At 35.4% G+C, this 13797-nt stretch overlaps 2 protein-coding genes across 8 annotated transcripts; one reads left to right on the top strand and one right to left on the bottom strand.

Annotated features, from left to right (window-relative positions):
- Positions 1-3979: 3979 nt before the first annotated feature.
- Positions 3980-7339, top strand: LOC142618339 (dihydrodipicolinate reductase-like protein CRR1, chloroplastic). 5 transcript variants are annotated; one of them, XR_012841263.1, is made up of 10 exons: positions 3981-4186; positions 4295-4417; positions 4523-4597; positions 4681-4746; positions 4894-4989; positions 5121-5237; positions 6167-6259; positions 6608-6704; positions 6805-6891; positions 6995-7339. XR_012841263.1 is itself a non-coding variant. In XM_075791259.1 (10 exons), exons 1-10 carry the CDS (start codon positions 4076-4078, stop codon positions 7025-7027), a joined length of 903 nt encoding a protein of 300 aa, XP_075647374.1. In that variant the 5' UTR covers positions 3981-4075; the 3' UTR covers positions 7028-7339. The 5 variants fall into 5 exon arrangements, 3 of the variants coding, with proteins under 3 accessions (XP_075647375.1, XP_075647376.1, XP_075647374.1); XM_075791259.1 differs by having other exon boundaries at positions 6603-6704; XR_012841262.1 differs by having other exon boundaries at positions 3980-4186; positions 6608-6891.
- On the bottom strand, positions 6965-13297 carry LOC142618338 (protein COFACTOR ASSEMBLY OF COMPLEX C SUBUNIT B CCB2, chloroplastic). 3 transcript variants are annotated; one of them, XM_075791256.1, is made up of 7 exons: positions 13018-13297; positions 12804-12922; positions 12601-12672; positions 11110-11253; positions 10719-10872; positions 9300-9491; positions 6965-7101 (listed from the first exon to the last, which is right to left on the bottom strand). In XM_075791256.1, exons 1-7 carry the CDS (start codon positions 13199-13201, stop codon positions 7097-7099), a joined length of 870 nt encoding a protein of 289 aa, XP_075647371.1. In that variant the 5' UTR covers positions 13202-13297; the 3' UTR covers positions 6965-7096. The 3 variants fall into 3 exon arrangements, with proteins under 3 accessions (XP_075647371.1, XP_075647370.1, XP_075647372.1); XM_075791255.1 differs by lacking the exon at positions 6965-7101 and adding an exon at positions 7476-8750; XM_075791257.1 differs by lacking the exons at positions 6965-7101; positions 11110-11253 and adding an exon at positions 7476-8750.
- Between the last annotated feature and the right edge of the window lie 500 nt (positions 13298-13797).

Genomic DNA, 13797 nt, shown 5'->3' with positions numbered 1-13797 from the left:
ATAGGTGTAAATGCATTTTTAGTCCCTACATTTTGACTTTTTTCCATTTTAATCCCTACATTTAATTTTTACCACTTTTAGTCCTTAAACCAATTAACGCGGGACATTTTAGTTCTCGAAGCACCATTCCATCACCAAACTAACGGGAAAACTGACGGATCAATAAAATAATAATAAAATTTTTAACCTTCTTATTTTTTAAAAAAGAAAAGAAAAAAATTAAATTAATTTTTTTTCTCTTTTTTTTGGGAAGAACACAAAGAATCTAGAACATGTGTTCTTCCCCGTTAATCATGTTCTTCATTTTCTTTCCAGCAAACCTTGCCCAAAAATTTAAAAAATCATTATTTTTGTTTCCCTTCTTGCATTTTCTTAGCAACCAAACATGCAAAACACATAGCAATCTTCAAATGAGAACAAAACCCAACAATCACAAAAATACAGATCTCCTACAAAATCAATATCCAACAAAGAACCAAACCCAAATCTCCAATAAAAAAACCAAACCCATAAACCCAACAACCAAACCGATCTCCAACAAAGTAAACCTTAACCTTCAAACCCATAAATCTTCTTGGGAAACAAATACAAAAAATCTAGATTGGTTGAATTGTGAGAGAGAGAAAATGAATCGTTGATAAAGATCGGGTCAAATACCCACAGGAAAAACAAACCAAAACCCCCAATATTCTCAAACCCAAACAAAATAATCAAAACAAAAAAATTATCAAATCATTTCAAAAAATTCAAAAACTCAAATGTCTCCCATCGGTTTCTTCGGATCAAGAACCCACGGCATCCATTATTAAAACCTTGAAGATCTACCCCTTGCTCTGCTCATCGTTAGTCAAGGGAGAACCTGAAGAGCAAAAGGGCTGGGTTCAGAGGTTCCTTCCCCTTGTTTCGCTCCAATCACCGCTAATCTTAGCTTGTCTCTCTCTAAACCCAAATCCAAACAACCGTTGATCTCAGCCCCTCTCTTTACCCAAATCCAAACCACCATATCTCAGCATCTCTTTCTCTAAACTCAGATCAAAGTCATATCCCAAAAACTACAACCTGGACTTAAAGAGAAAAAGAAATAAGAGAAAGCCAAGAGGGAGAGAGAGGAGTTTGACCTGAGAGGGAGAGAGAGGAGTGGATTCGGAGACGAAATACAAAAACCATAGCAAGACCGAACCGATCCCTTCTCTCACCAAATCCTAATCGTTGCCGCCATCAATCTCTTCTCTCTCCTCAAACTCGGATCTTCAATACCCAACACTCATAAGCTTTAATCTTAGCTAAGTTTTCTGTGTTTAGTGGGTTTTGATCTTTGTGGGTTACTGGGTTTCAATTTGTGGGTGTAGATATTTGGATGTATGATTATGGGTGTTGATTTGTTTTTTTTTTTGGATTTGAGGGTGTCGATCTGTGGTTGTGGGTGTCACTCTGTGGCTTATTGGCTGTGGACGTCGATCTACCGATGCACCACATCAAATCGAGTCCAGGAATCGCACCGCTGGAGGTTGGAGAACCAACCTTCGGCAATGATGAGCGGAGTTGACAAAGGGAGAACCGACTCACGGTGAGAAAAAATCAGACCCTGCGAACCAAATCTCTCTTCTCTTAATCTTTAAATCATAATTCATTTGAATTTTGATTTTTAATTCTGTTTTTATTTTTTTTATTTAGTTAAAATTAATAAATTAATTTTTTAAATTTATATGCTAATGTGTCAGTGCTACAGTGAATTTTTATTATTATTTTATTGATCCGTCAGTTTTCCCGTTAGTTTGGTGACGGAATGGTGCTTTAAGGACTAAAATGTCTAGCATTAATTGATTTAGGGACTAAAAGTGGTAAAAGTAAAATGTAGGGATTAAAATGAAAAAAAAAATCAAAATGTAGGGACTAAAAGTGCATTTACGCCGAGTATAATATGAAAATAAATAGAATATATTTGCTGCCAGCCAAAGACAATGATTAAACCACTTTCTTGGTAAAGGGAAAAACATAGTGATATGAGTATGGCAGAAATAGGATAGTAACAGCAATAAAAGAAAAGGAAATAATATTAATGCTTGATCAATAAAATAAAAAAGAATGGTTAGTCTGCTGTGCTTGGTTTCTTAAGAGTTTTAAGTCCAGGAAGGGAACACTCTTCAATGTGGGCAATCTCACAGGAAAATCTTGCCACGGAAATTGCTCACTTTGAAAGAATGAGCCTAGATGGCTTATCCTCAAATCCTTTAACTTTACTAGAGAGTAGGCTATTGAGAGAGAGAGAAGGGAATAACCTATTGGTGCATGCCCTTATCACACTCTTGCTTCCTCTCTCTCTCTCTATTTTTCTTTACACTCTCCATTTTCTTCCTTATTTCTATGTTCCCTCTATTCTTTCTTGTCTTTCACTTCTTTTCTTTCTCGCTATTTCTCACTTTTTTTTCTTTGTGTATCTCTCATGCCCCCCTTTCTACTGTGCACGGCCAAGGCATTTTTATACTGCTTGCCATGATGAGTTTTACTGTTTTGCCCCACAACTACTTTTGTCCTAGTGTAGGTGTCCTTCCCAGACCACTCATTGGTCTATTGGTTGCCCAGCCATCACCACTTCCCTGTGCTAGTCGTGTTGCGTTCCATTCCTAGACAAAAGAGTTTTCTTTTGTTTTCTTGCTTTCCGTGGCATTCTCATCCGGATAAGGATTGGGTATTCTCTCTTACTTACTCCTATGGCATGCACCTAGTAATTCCAGCTCATCTTTCCCTCTTTTGAGTGATATGTCATCCCAACAGGACATTTCTCCCAAAAGAGTTTGATCGGGAACCCTAGAATAGACTTCCCCCTTCTCCCCATCGCTAGACCATACCCTCTCTTACCTCTGACCCATGGCCCACTGCTCCTGTATTGGCTAGATATAAGTGGGTGGTGCTTGAGTCTTGTACGTGCTCCACTTCCATGTGAGTCCATGGTTTGTCTGTTGTTCATGCGTTTGCCTTAGCCTGGGGCTTGTCTGGTCTTTGCTACACATTCTGCTACTCATTCTCAACCTCTTGTGGCGTGGATGAGTCATTGGGTCTTCGTCCTTTGTATCTCGCTTCCCCCCTAGGTTGGGTTTTTCTTGGGCATGCGCCTTTTCTTCTTTAATCCAGCCATTGCCTTCTCCTACTTTTAGTTTGTGGATTGGCTGACATTTCTGCCACACCATCTCATTGCTTCTACCTTGTCATCTCTCGACTTTTGCTTGCTGGGCCTCCTTTGGGCCTGTCATATACTTTTCCTTTACTTAGGTCACGTTGCCTAGTATTCCCTTGGGCATCCTCGGCCCATTACTACACTCCTATGAGTTTTTACTAAATCTTTCATGCAGGCTTCCCCAACCCAATTACCATACCATTAACCAATTCCTTTCTTTAGGCTCTTTCGGCCCATTTTTGCTTGCTTTCTATTTCTTACAATTTTCATGGGCTTACTACTTCCTTCTTTGGGCTTCCTTGGGCCCGTTTGCTTTCTTTGGAGCCTTTTTACTATTTTATAGGCCCTCAAACCATTATTCCTACCATTCGGGCTTAATGGTCTTCTTCTCACTTTGCTAATTCTTCTTCCTTCACCCCTTTTATATTGTTAGGCTTCCTTTTGTTATTGGGCTTTTTTGCCAAAGTAGGCATCAACAATTTACTACTAGTATTTTCAAGAATCTTGTAACTCAACTAGTTGACACTTCTTAACATTTTCAATAGAAATATCTAGGATTCAAATCTCTACCTTCAACTCTCAATGTATAAAAAAAAAAGTAGTTATTATTATTATTCCTATTGATACAGCAGGCTATTAATTGTTAGTTTGTTACTTATTTTTTATTTTTTATAGGGAATCTGTTAAATTGTTACTCAGTGGGAGTAAATTAGCACGATTCCTTTGCCACACATGCATCCTTGTCAGGTTATACAATTCCCTCCAAAAACTGACCAATAAAGGCTCATAAACCTTATCTCAATACAAAAAGTAGCATATGGTTAGGAAAACAGGCTTATCCTCTTATGAAGAAGACCCAGTTCGGCTTCGAATTCGAAGTAGTAGAGCTTTTGAACAGCCATGGCAACCTTGAGCTGTCACTTTCACCCTACAGTCTACAAGAGTTCTCAAAATACTAAAGCTAGACCTTCGATACTTTGCTCAATGCAGCCCTCTCAAAGTAATGTCAAGGTAACACTAAAATGTCTCTTTTTTCTTTTTCCTCCATACAAAATTATACTTGAAACTAAGTTCTCTCTCTCTCTCTCTCTCTCTCTCTCTCTCTCATGTGAGGTATAGGTTATTGTAAATGGAGCAGCAAAGGAAATAGGAAGGGCAGCAGTAATTGCAGTGACTAAAGCTAGAGGAATGGAGGTGGCTGGTGCAGTGGATTCATATCTAGTAGGAGAAGATATTGGGAAGGTTTCCTTTCTTTTACTAATTTGCTGATTGCTTATTGGGGGTCTTTATTCATGAAACTTATGCTTTTTCCCAACCCCTTGTGATCTTTTTTCACTCTTTAAGTAGGTATGTGACATGGAAGAGCCTCTAGAAATTCCTATAATAAATGACCTCACCATGGTATTAGGTTCCATATCTCAGGTAATGTGATACTCAAATGACCTCTCTATGTCTCTCAGGGTTTATCAAAATTAACCTTACACAGTTATACTCCATTTTGGTAGTCAAAAGCAACAGGAGTTGTCATTGATTTCACTGACCCTTCGACAGTATATGACAATGTGAAACAGGTAAAACGTAAAATCTCCCTTAGTTTAAGATAAAAATATTTATTACCAAAAAAAAAAAATCTGATTCATGACAGAAGTATTTTATAATTGAACTTATAAAGCATTACAAAATCTAATTGCCTATGGCTCGTTTCTATATCCTATTAGGCAACAGCATTTGGGATGAAAAGTGTGGTTTATGTGCCTCGAATTAAGCTTGATACGGTAGCTGCATTGTCTGGATTATGTGAGAAAGCCAGCACGGTGAGCACAGGGTGAGAGGTTATAACAATTGAACTGGCCATGATGTTTCAATTTGAGTTTTACATCTTAAAACATTTCAACCATTTCTTCTTCTTTTTGGCATTCAATATTTCAATCTCTGCTGCTCTCAGGGTTGTCTTGTTGCTCCGACTCTATCCATAGGATCTATACTTCTCCAACAAGCAGCAATATCGGCTTCCTTCCACTACAACAACGTTGAAATTGTGGAATCAAGGGCAAGTCCAGCGGTAATACAGATCATTTTACTTATAAGATTTTAACTAGTCAAGAAAAGTCATTCAGATTCCATGAATATCTATGTAACCGTTTCAGAGTTTATTTTTGAGAAAGTTCATAAAGGAATTTTTCACATAAACATATTTGGAAAACAAATATAGACCCAAGAACACTCTTTAGAACAGCTTAAATATATAGCAATATACTACTCCTTTCATCTGTCTTTTCCAATTTTTCTTTTTATTTACAATACTTGAAAGGTTATGGTGATCTTTAGACAGCTTCTGACAAACTTGTCTATTAAGTATGAAGTACCAGAATAGGGAAAATAATAATAATCGAACATTTTGCTACATTATGCCATTACAGTCACCTATTTCTTGGTGTGCGTATGCATCAAGAAAAAATGAGTTGAACTACTATTCTGGGTCATTTTAATCATTTTGAATCTTATTGATTGATATGTCAGTCCAAATGCTAGGAAAACAGAATTTTATATTGCAGCATTCGAATATGATGTGCATATACCTCATTTGAAATCCATTCTTCAACCATTCTTATCTTTTCCCATTTAATTATTCATTTATGCGTTACATAAAATATTCTCCATTTGTAAATAAGCATACCTAGATGCAGACACTAGCCTACAAAAATTAGACTATGCATTGCTTACTCTTTGCCATCATATATTTAACAATTGAATCCAAGTTCTAGTAAGATATAACAATCATAGTTTTAAAAACCGGACCGGACCGTCCGGTCCGACCGGTTCAACTGGGGACGGGAGCCAATCTGGTCCTGTTAAAACCCCCAAAACCGATCAAAAACAGGGGTTGAACCGGAAATTTTTTTTAAAAACAGTTTGATGCCCGGTTCGGTTTTTGAAACCATGATAACAATACCTTGCACACTTAATACTAAAATTGTCTTTGATGGCCAGGATCTTCCATCACCAAATGCCACCCAGATTGCCAATAACCTCTCCAATCTTGGCCAGATCTACAATAGACAAGATATTTCAACTGACGTTCTGGTAAGCCCAACAAAGAATTCATTTCAAATATAGACAAGATATTTCAACTGACGTTCTGGTAAGCCCAACGGAGAATTCATTTAAATTGGTCCTAGATTGAATGTAAGTCACAAAAAGGTCTTACCATTGGGATGTGGGATTTGAGGCTTATATAGGCTTATGTATGTAGGTTATAGCAAAATTGTAAATCAAAAGAAACTTAACATAAAGATGAAAAGTATAGATTTTATAGAATCAAATCAGTATGAAACACATTCTCAAAACAAAAAAAAAAAATCAGTATGAAACAATTAACAGAAGCCCATTTAAAACAAATCACATTATTTTTCTGTTTTCCTGTAAGGCAAGGGGTCAAGTTCTAGGAGAAGATGGGGTTCGAGTGCACAGCTTAGTCCTTCCAGGACTGGTTTCCAGTACAACAGTCCACTTCTCTGGCCCAGGAGAGGTGCGTTTGTGGTTTCCCCTTTTTGTTTTTGTTTTGAGAAGTATGGACTTGAAACCTTTATTACCCTGCCAAGCTGATCCTTAAATACTGCTTGCCACAGATTTACTCTCTCAAACATGATATCACTGATGTGCAATGTCTCATGCCAGGCCTAATCTTGGCCATCAGAAAGGTCGTGCGCCTTAAGGTAACCAATCAAATGCCATTTTAACTTTTATTTTCTTCAAGCATTCTGTTTTTGTCCACCTCCAAAGTAAGAATAGTCCTTCCCTTCTTCATTATTCTTGCAGAATCTGGTGTATGGCTTGGAGAAATTTTTGTAGAACACCACTTCTTCTATCTCCAAAATCTGGAACCTTAACCTGGGTGTTGATCAAAAGATCCATACCATATCATCCTACAAACAAAGATTTGAAAGAGGAAGGTCAAATAAGTGAAACAGCAGAGGGGGAAAAATCTTTTTCTTTTCTTTTAATGAGTTGTAATTCAGTGAACATATGAGAGACATTAAAGTTTTGTGGTATTCACTTGGAATACAACATGATGAATGAAGGCCAATTTTCATTCATAGATTGTTAAATCTTTTCTCAGATATCACATAGTCAATATAAGCCAAGCAGATATTTTTCTAGCAATTTATATGTTACTTGGCTCCAAATGATTACTTTCAGTTCAAGGGACTAGAATAATGATCAAAAAGCTACTTTAACCAACCAGCTATAGAAGTCCCAAGACAATTTGCACCTCATTGCAACTAATTTCAGCTTTAGCAAAGAATTTAGGAGAAAATTTCCTTTCTTGAGCAATAACCATCACTAATGCATTCTCTTCTATATACTGTTTAAAACAATTGAAAAAATAGATTAAAATAAATAGTAAATTCACTCTTGCACTATTTATGATTTTTTTCTTCTTTTTTTTAGGCCTCGCTAATGCATTCACTCTTCTATATATTGTTTAAAACAACTGAAAATTTATAAATAAAATAATTAAATTAAATTTAAAAAAAAAGTGCATTCACTCTTGCACTATTTAGGGTTTTTTAATAAAAAAAAAGTCTTGCTCCCTATCTAAGTAAAGAAATGGAAATATTATATTTTAGGTCATAACACATCACTTGTATCTACTTCCATTACAGAACCTGAAGAAGATCCCATTACATTGGACCTGCTTAGATCATGCAGACACTAAAGCATAGATGTGTTAGATTAAGACTATATAATATGTTTCACCATTATGGATCTTATTATAATGCTTTCCAGCATAGATAACACATATTGAAATTGATAATTTAATGAAAACAACTAATTAAATTGTCAACCACAAGTTAAAATTAATAAGGAAAAAACAGATTCAACGATTTTTAAGGGATTCAGCCACAGTTTCACACACATTCCATGCAAAGGCCAAGTTTAGCATTTGAGGACTTGGTATTAGTCAGAGCTGCCAATCTAAAAAAAATATACATTAACAATGATATTATACTAAAGTCTTGAGGAAACAATATTTTGTCAAAGTGATTATTTGATTTTATGATTAGAAATGAATATTCCATCAAGAATCCTCATAACATTTAAACATTATGGTTTAGCCAAGGTGAAACATCTTTCTCCTAAAGGCATGTGCAATTAAAAACAAGAAAGAATTAAATTCAATTAATCAGTTGTTGAATGAACGGAGGAGAAGCACGATGTTTTTTGAATGTATGGCAAATATGAGATGATGAGATTTAACTTTTTATGGGGTTCTCAGCAAGATTGCTTCTGAAAGTTTGGCAGATTAGAGTGAATTTTTAGGTGAGGTCTAGAACAACTAAAATGGATACTCAGTATATTATAAATAATAATTATTACTTCTTAAAAAATAAATAAATAAAACCGCATTATCAATATCATAGTTCATCTGGTCATTTATCACATAGGTATCAGTTCTGTATGATCATGACTATCATGACCAGGGTATATGATGGAAAGATTTAGAGAGATCAACATTTAACAGGATTTCCAAAACTCAAGAGAACGTTAATGCTTCTTGGCGACATGATCTCTGCAAAATGCCAGGTTTCCAAGGACAAGATTAGTTCAAGGAACAAATTACACATCTTTCTTGGAATTTTGAACATTGATGATTTTAAAGGTATGATGACTCCACTATTATCATATAAATTTCATCCTTTCATAATTGGTGACTTCTCTAGAATTTCTGAGCTAATCACCAATGTAGCATACAAACCAAACAGATACATGCTTTGATAATGTTTCTTTTTACTCTTCTTCCTCACTCTTTTGATGCTGAAAAACATTTAAAATAGATATTGATTATGGAATTTGGCTCTCTTCTTAAGCAAGTCATGCCCATTGCTTACCCACTAATGTTTCTGTGAAATATAAAAAGAGGCCCCAGCTAGCCAGTCGGCCAATGGTGGATTAAACTAAAAAACCAATAGCCATTTTCAGACTACACCTGCGTAACAGGTCATGACACAGGCATGCACAAAGTAATAAGAAAGAAAATCTTTCAAATAAAACTTTATGTTGATATAACACATCAAAAAATTGTTCAGAATTTCTTACAAATCCAGAAACAAGTTTTTACCTCCAAATTTTTTTGCAAGAGCTCCTATCCAGGCTCTATCTTTATCACTATATGCATAACTCATGCCTGAAGCCAACAGGACAAACCCTTCAATCTTTTCCATCTGATTGGCACCAGAGTTTGGAACTTGTAGGACTGGTTCTACCAGGAGAGAACGAGTCCCCTTGGGTAACATTTCCCAAAGTACAGAATCTGAAAATATTAATCAAACCTTCATATCACCCCAAGAAAACTACAGGAAAGAGTTTAAAGAACCACAGCTAAATGCATCCAACTTCATCGTTGTAATTTAACAATGTATAAATGAAGTTGAGTACTATGGCAAGCAGCAGTCCAAAATGGTATCTATTGCTTATGCATTACTCAAGAAAAAATGGATACAAAAGAATCTCACATTGATTTTTGCCAACTTGTCTAGGAAATGGCATTTATGTGTCACTAACAATCAAAGGAAACCACTATAACCTTACAAGTAATACACTATATTAGGTGTTGAGTGGAATGTTGTTTTATGTTTTCAAAAGTTAAAACAGAGGTCTAGCATGCCAAAGTTGGAATGGATAGATATTCTGCATACTGCAGAAAATCTTCTTTATCATCTCTTCTTCTTTTTAAAAATAAAATAAAAGCAACAGGAATAAAAGTACATGATAAATAATAACTATTTCTTCAAGTAACACAAGGGGATCGCTGTGCCTAACAATGATAAAAGGCACGGATTTGATTGAAGGAGCGAAGATAACAGATCCATCTCCTTCTAACCTCAGTTCTAGTTCTTTTTCAAAATTGAGAAAAGAACACATCCAAGAGACCTCTTGTGAGCATGTGCAGTGTGTATTATACGCAGAAATGATAAAAGAAGCTAGATTTTCTCCTAGCACAAATTTATAAGAGAGCCTGCTAATACCAAGAAAATCCAATTAGGTAGGTAAATATACCCACATATCTGGAAATATCAGTATGAGACCCAACCAGCAAGGGTAGCTGACATCTCCAACAGAAAAACTCATAACCAAAATGTGAAATTTCATTCAAAAACAACAGCTACACAGAGAAGCAATAAACTTTTAAACAGTGAAAATAGGACTATTAGAAAGCAAATGAATTTGCCAACCAAATAAATTTCAGAGGAAAAAGGAACCATATACCATATCTTAAAACTTGGAATAACAAATAGTCTTCCATTAACTATAAATTTCTATTCAAAGTTAAATTGATATTTTTGTGCTTGACAATTCAACTTGCTCATCCTTTGTGTTTGTAGCTCCATAGGGGAAGATAAATTTTTGATATCCTTGTAATAATCTGATTTATAATTTTTTTATGTTTTACTACCATGTCAAATTAACAAGATCCATCCACAAATTTTAAATTATTTTCTCTACTGAATAAATAAAATGTTGTCCAACTTATGGTTACCTGTGCTCTGAGGAAAATAAAGAGTGTCCTTTATATTTTCCAGGCCAATCCTTTCCATCTGTCCTCTAAACCAAGCAAGTAAATTTGTTTTTGATACCTTTTCCGGTATGTTCCAGTAGCCACGTGCACATAATTCTCCTCGAATTGAGATTAACTGAAAATATGAAACAATAAATGCTTCAGAAATATTGATAAATTGAAAATAACATTCATATTATAATGGATTTTAGTATGTATAAAAATTAAAAAAATAATAATAACAAGATCTCATCCAAGACTTCATAAGTACATAAAAAATAACCCCCCCCCCCCCCAAACCCCCCTTCTCTTGCATGCCCCATTTTTCAAGTGTTTGATTGCAAAAGTTATACATGATAATGGGATGATATACCACAGCTATGGTGTTTGTATTGCGAAGCAAGATGTATGTTGCCCAAGCCAAGTCCTCCTTCAGAGTATCTGATATATTTTGTGACATGACAAATATTTGCTCAGTGCCTTCGGGGATAGTTGCTTGATCAGCTGGACTAGCACCCTACAAAAAAATTTACACTACCAGGTTTACTAATATATTAAGTACTAAGCAGGGATCAATTGCACTGAGCTATAGGTGGCATTGCATAATTACGAATTATTATGTGTGTGGGTTCCTGGGTTTAATCTCTCAACATATCGCACTTCGTTGTACTACCATCAATAATCTTTAACATGAATTGGACATTCACACAGCCTGATAGAGTGGGGAGCATTTTATTTGCTTTTCGTATACTTTTTTTTCTTATAATCTGGAAAATAAATTAACTGTCTTAATCAGATCATAAATTTATTATCCCTATCTATACCATCATCTATGTTCTAATAGAAACAGTAACCAAATTATTTTGGCAATCTTCAATCTTTCCAAAACATGTGACTACAAACTTTTGAATTACAGCCAATAGTTATAAACAACTGCAGGGTGGCAAAGTAGATAGGAACCGTTGGCATGTAAAACACATCATGAATTTTTATTTTCAGAGACACTTCACATCTGATTTCTCCAGATTAAGGACGATAACTTTTTAAGCAAGTAAAAAATTTTGAATTGAAAATTAGGCTACAACCGCATATCTTCAGCCTTAAAAAATTTGTCTGGACTCCCCTAACTGGTATCATAAACACCAAAAAGAGTTTCAAGCCCTTCACATCTCTAAATGAAAATCTCTACAAGTCATTTAAGCACAATATGTTAGCACAGGTCAAAGGGATTTGTTGATTGCACTTTCCCCTCTTGATTCTAGTGCAGTTGCAGTGTCTCCCCTAAACTATTGGTAATAAGTATATTGCTTCTAGCCATTAGGATTTCCACCAAATTTAAAGGAAAAGCTAAAAAAATTCAAAATTTTTGACAAAAATACCGCAATGGCCAAAGTGCGTATTACCAATAGTTTAGGAGGGAAATTGCTTAGTTCAGTAGTTAAGGGAGACATTGCAATTGCACCATATTTAAAGAAGGAAAAGTGGGATTTGCACTTATATTAATCTAATCCATCAAACTCGAGCTAATATAAACCAACAATACCACAGATACACCTAATTTCACCACTTGTTGAAGTGGTCGATTGTGAGTAGTGGAAAAAAAAAAAAAAAAGTTAATGGTCCGTGTAAAAAATGGTGGGCAAAAAGTGTCCACCACTCATAGTTGACCACTTTTTTGTATGCTGTGAAATTAGGTGTGTGTTAAATTTATTCGATATCAACCCCAACAAACTAGAACAGAATGTTATACAATGAACAGTGTTCCCCCCCCCCCCCCCAAAAAAAAAAAAAAAACTGAAAATCATCAAGTAATGACATAACCATACAGCTTACACGTGATGAAAAGGTAAAAGCAGAAAATTACCTTGAGAAATTTTCCAAGATAGGGAATTACAATTGAGAATGCTGCCAATGAAAGACCCAGAGCTTCTATTCTCTATAGAAACCCAAAAAAAAAAAAAAAACAAACAAACAAACAAACAAATAAAAAACAAAATTCAAAGGAAAACCCAAGAATTGAAAGAAAGAAAGAAAGAAAAGGGTTTAGTGGGTGGGTGGGTAACTCACAAGCTGTGGCAGAGTGGTAGTAGAAGAATCTGAACCCACGAAATGGTTGAGAATGAGAAGCGAACCAAACCCGTACCCGATCCATCTGGGTAAATAAGACTCGTCCAACCCAGGTATACCTGAAACCCCAACAACAAAAACAACCTTAAGATTAATAATTACAAAGCACATACATAAAATACACACACATATTTATAGAGAGAGAGAGAGAGACCGAGAGTGAAGCGAAGTACGGAGAGGTTGAGTTGTTGTTGCTGTTGATTTGTGGGAGTCTGAGAATTTTGATTGCGAGCAGAGATTGATGTGGATTTTGAGGTTGTTTTTTTGGCGGGGAATTGGGGTCGCATTTTCAACTGAATTAACGGATTAAAACACATTGACATTGCGTTGGTAGACATTTTCTATCTCTCTCTCTCTCTCTCTGTCTCTGTGGGAAATTTTGTTTTTTGTTTTTTGTTTTTGTTGTTGTTGTTGTTTTTTTTTTTTAGATGGTTGTTGTTGTTGTTGTTGTAGCAAGCGCAAATGAATTAGTTAATAATTTAGGCAAATCATGCATACCGCCCAAATAGACTCTAGTATATAGATAAATCTCTGCTTAACCGAAACTAATTAGTGTCTTGATCTGATGATAAGAACAATCATTAAAAATAGATGCTATAAATTAAAATTATCTCTAAAAAAAAAAAAATTAGGATGCACGGATATGGATACAAATACAGACATAAGTATAACACAGTGACCTGAGTAATTTCTAAAAATTTATAACATGAAACGGTCAGTACGACACTGGTATGACATAGGGGTGGTAATTCGTGTTCGCGTGTCGGGTTCATGTCGTGTCAAGTTATGAGTATTCGATTACATAGGTCAATACTAACCCGACATGTTTATTAAACGGGTCAAGATTCCTCAACCCTAACACGACCCATTTATTAAACGGGTCACTCGTGTCGACCTGTTTATCAGATTTTATCAAAATAAAAAATAAAAATTA

The sequence above is a fragment of the Castanea sativa genome, chromosome 12 (genome assembly GCF_040712315.1).
Source record: "Castanea sativa cultivar Marrone di Chiusa Pesio chromosome 12, ASM4071231v1".
In the NCBI taxonomy this organism is placed as follows: Eukaryota; Viridiplantae; Streptophyta; class Magnoliopsida; order Fagales; family Fagaceae; genus Castanea; species Castanea sativa.
This window is presented reverse-complemented; position numbering and strand designations above follow the sequence as displayed.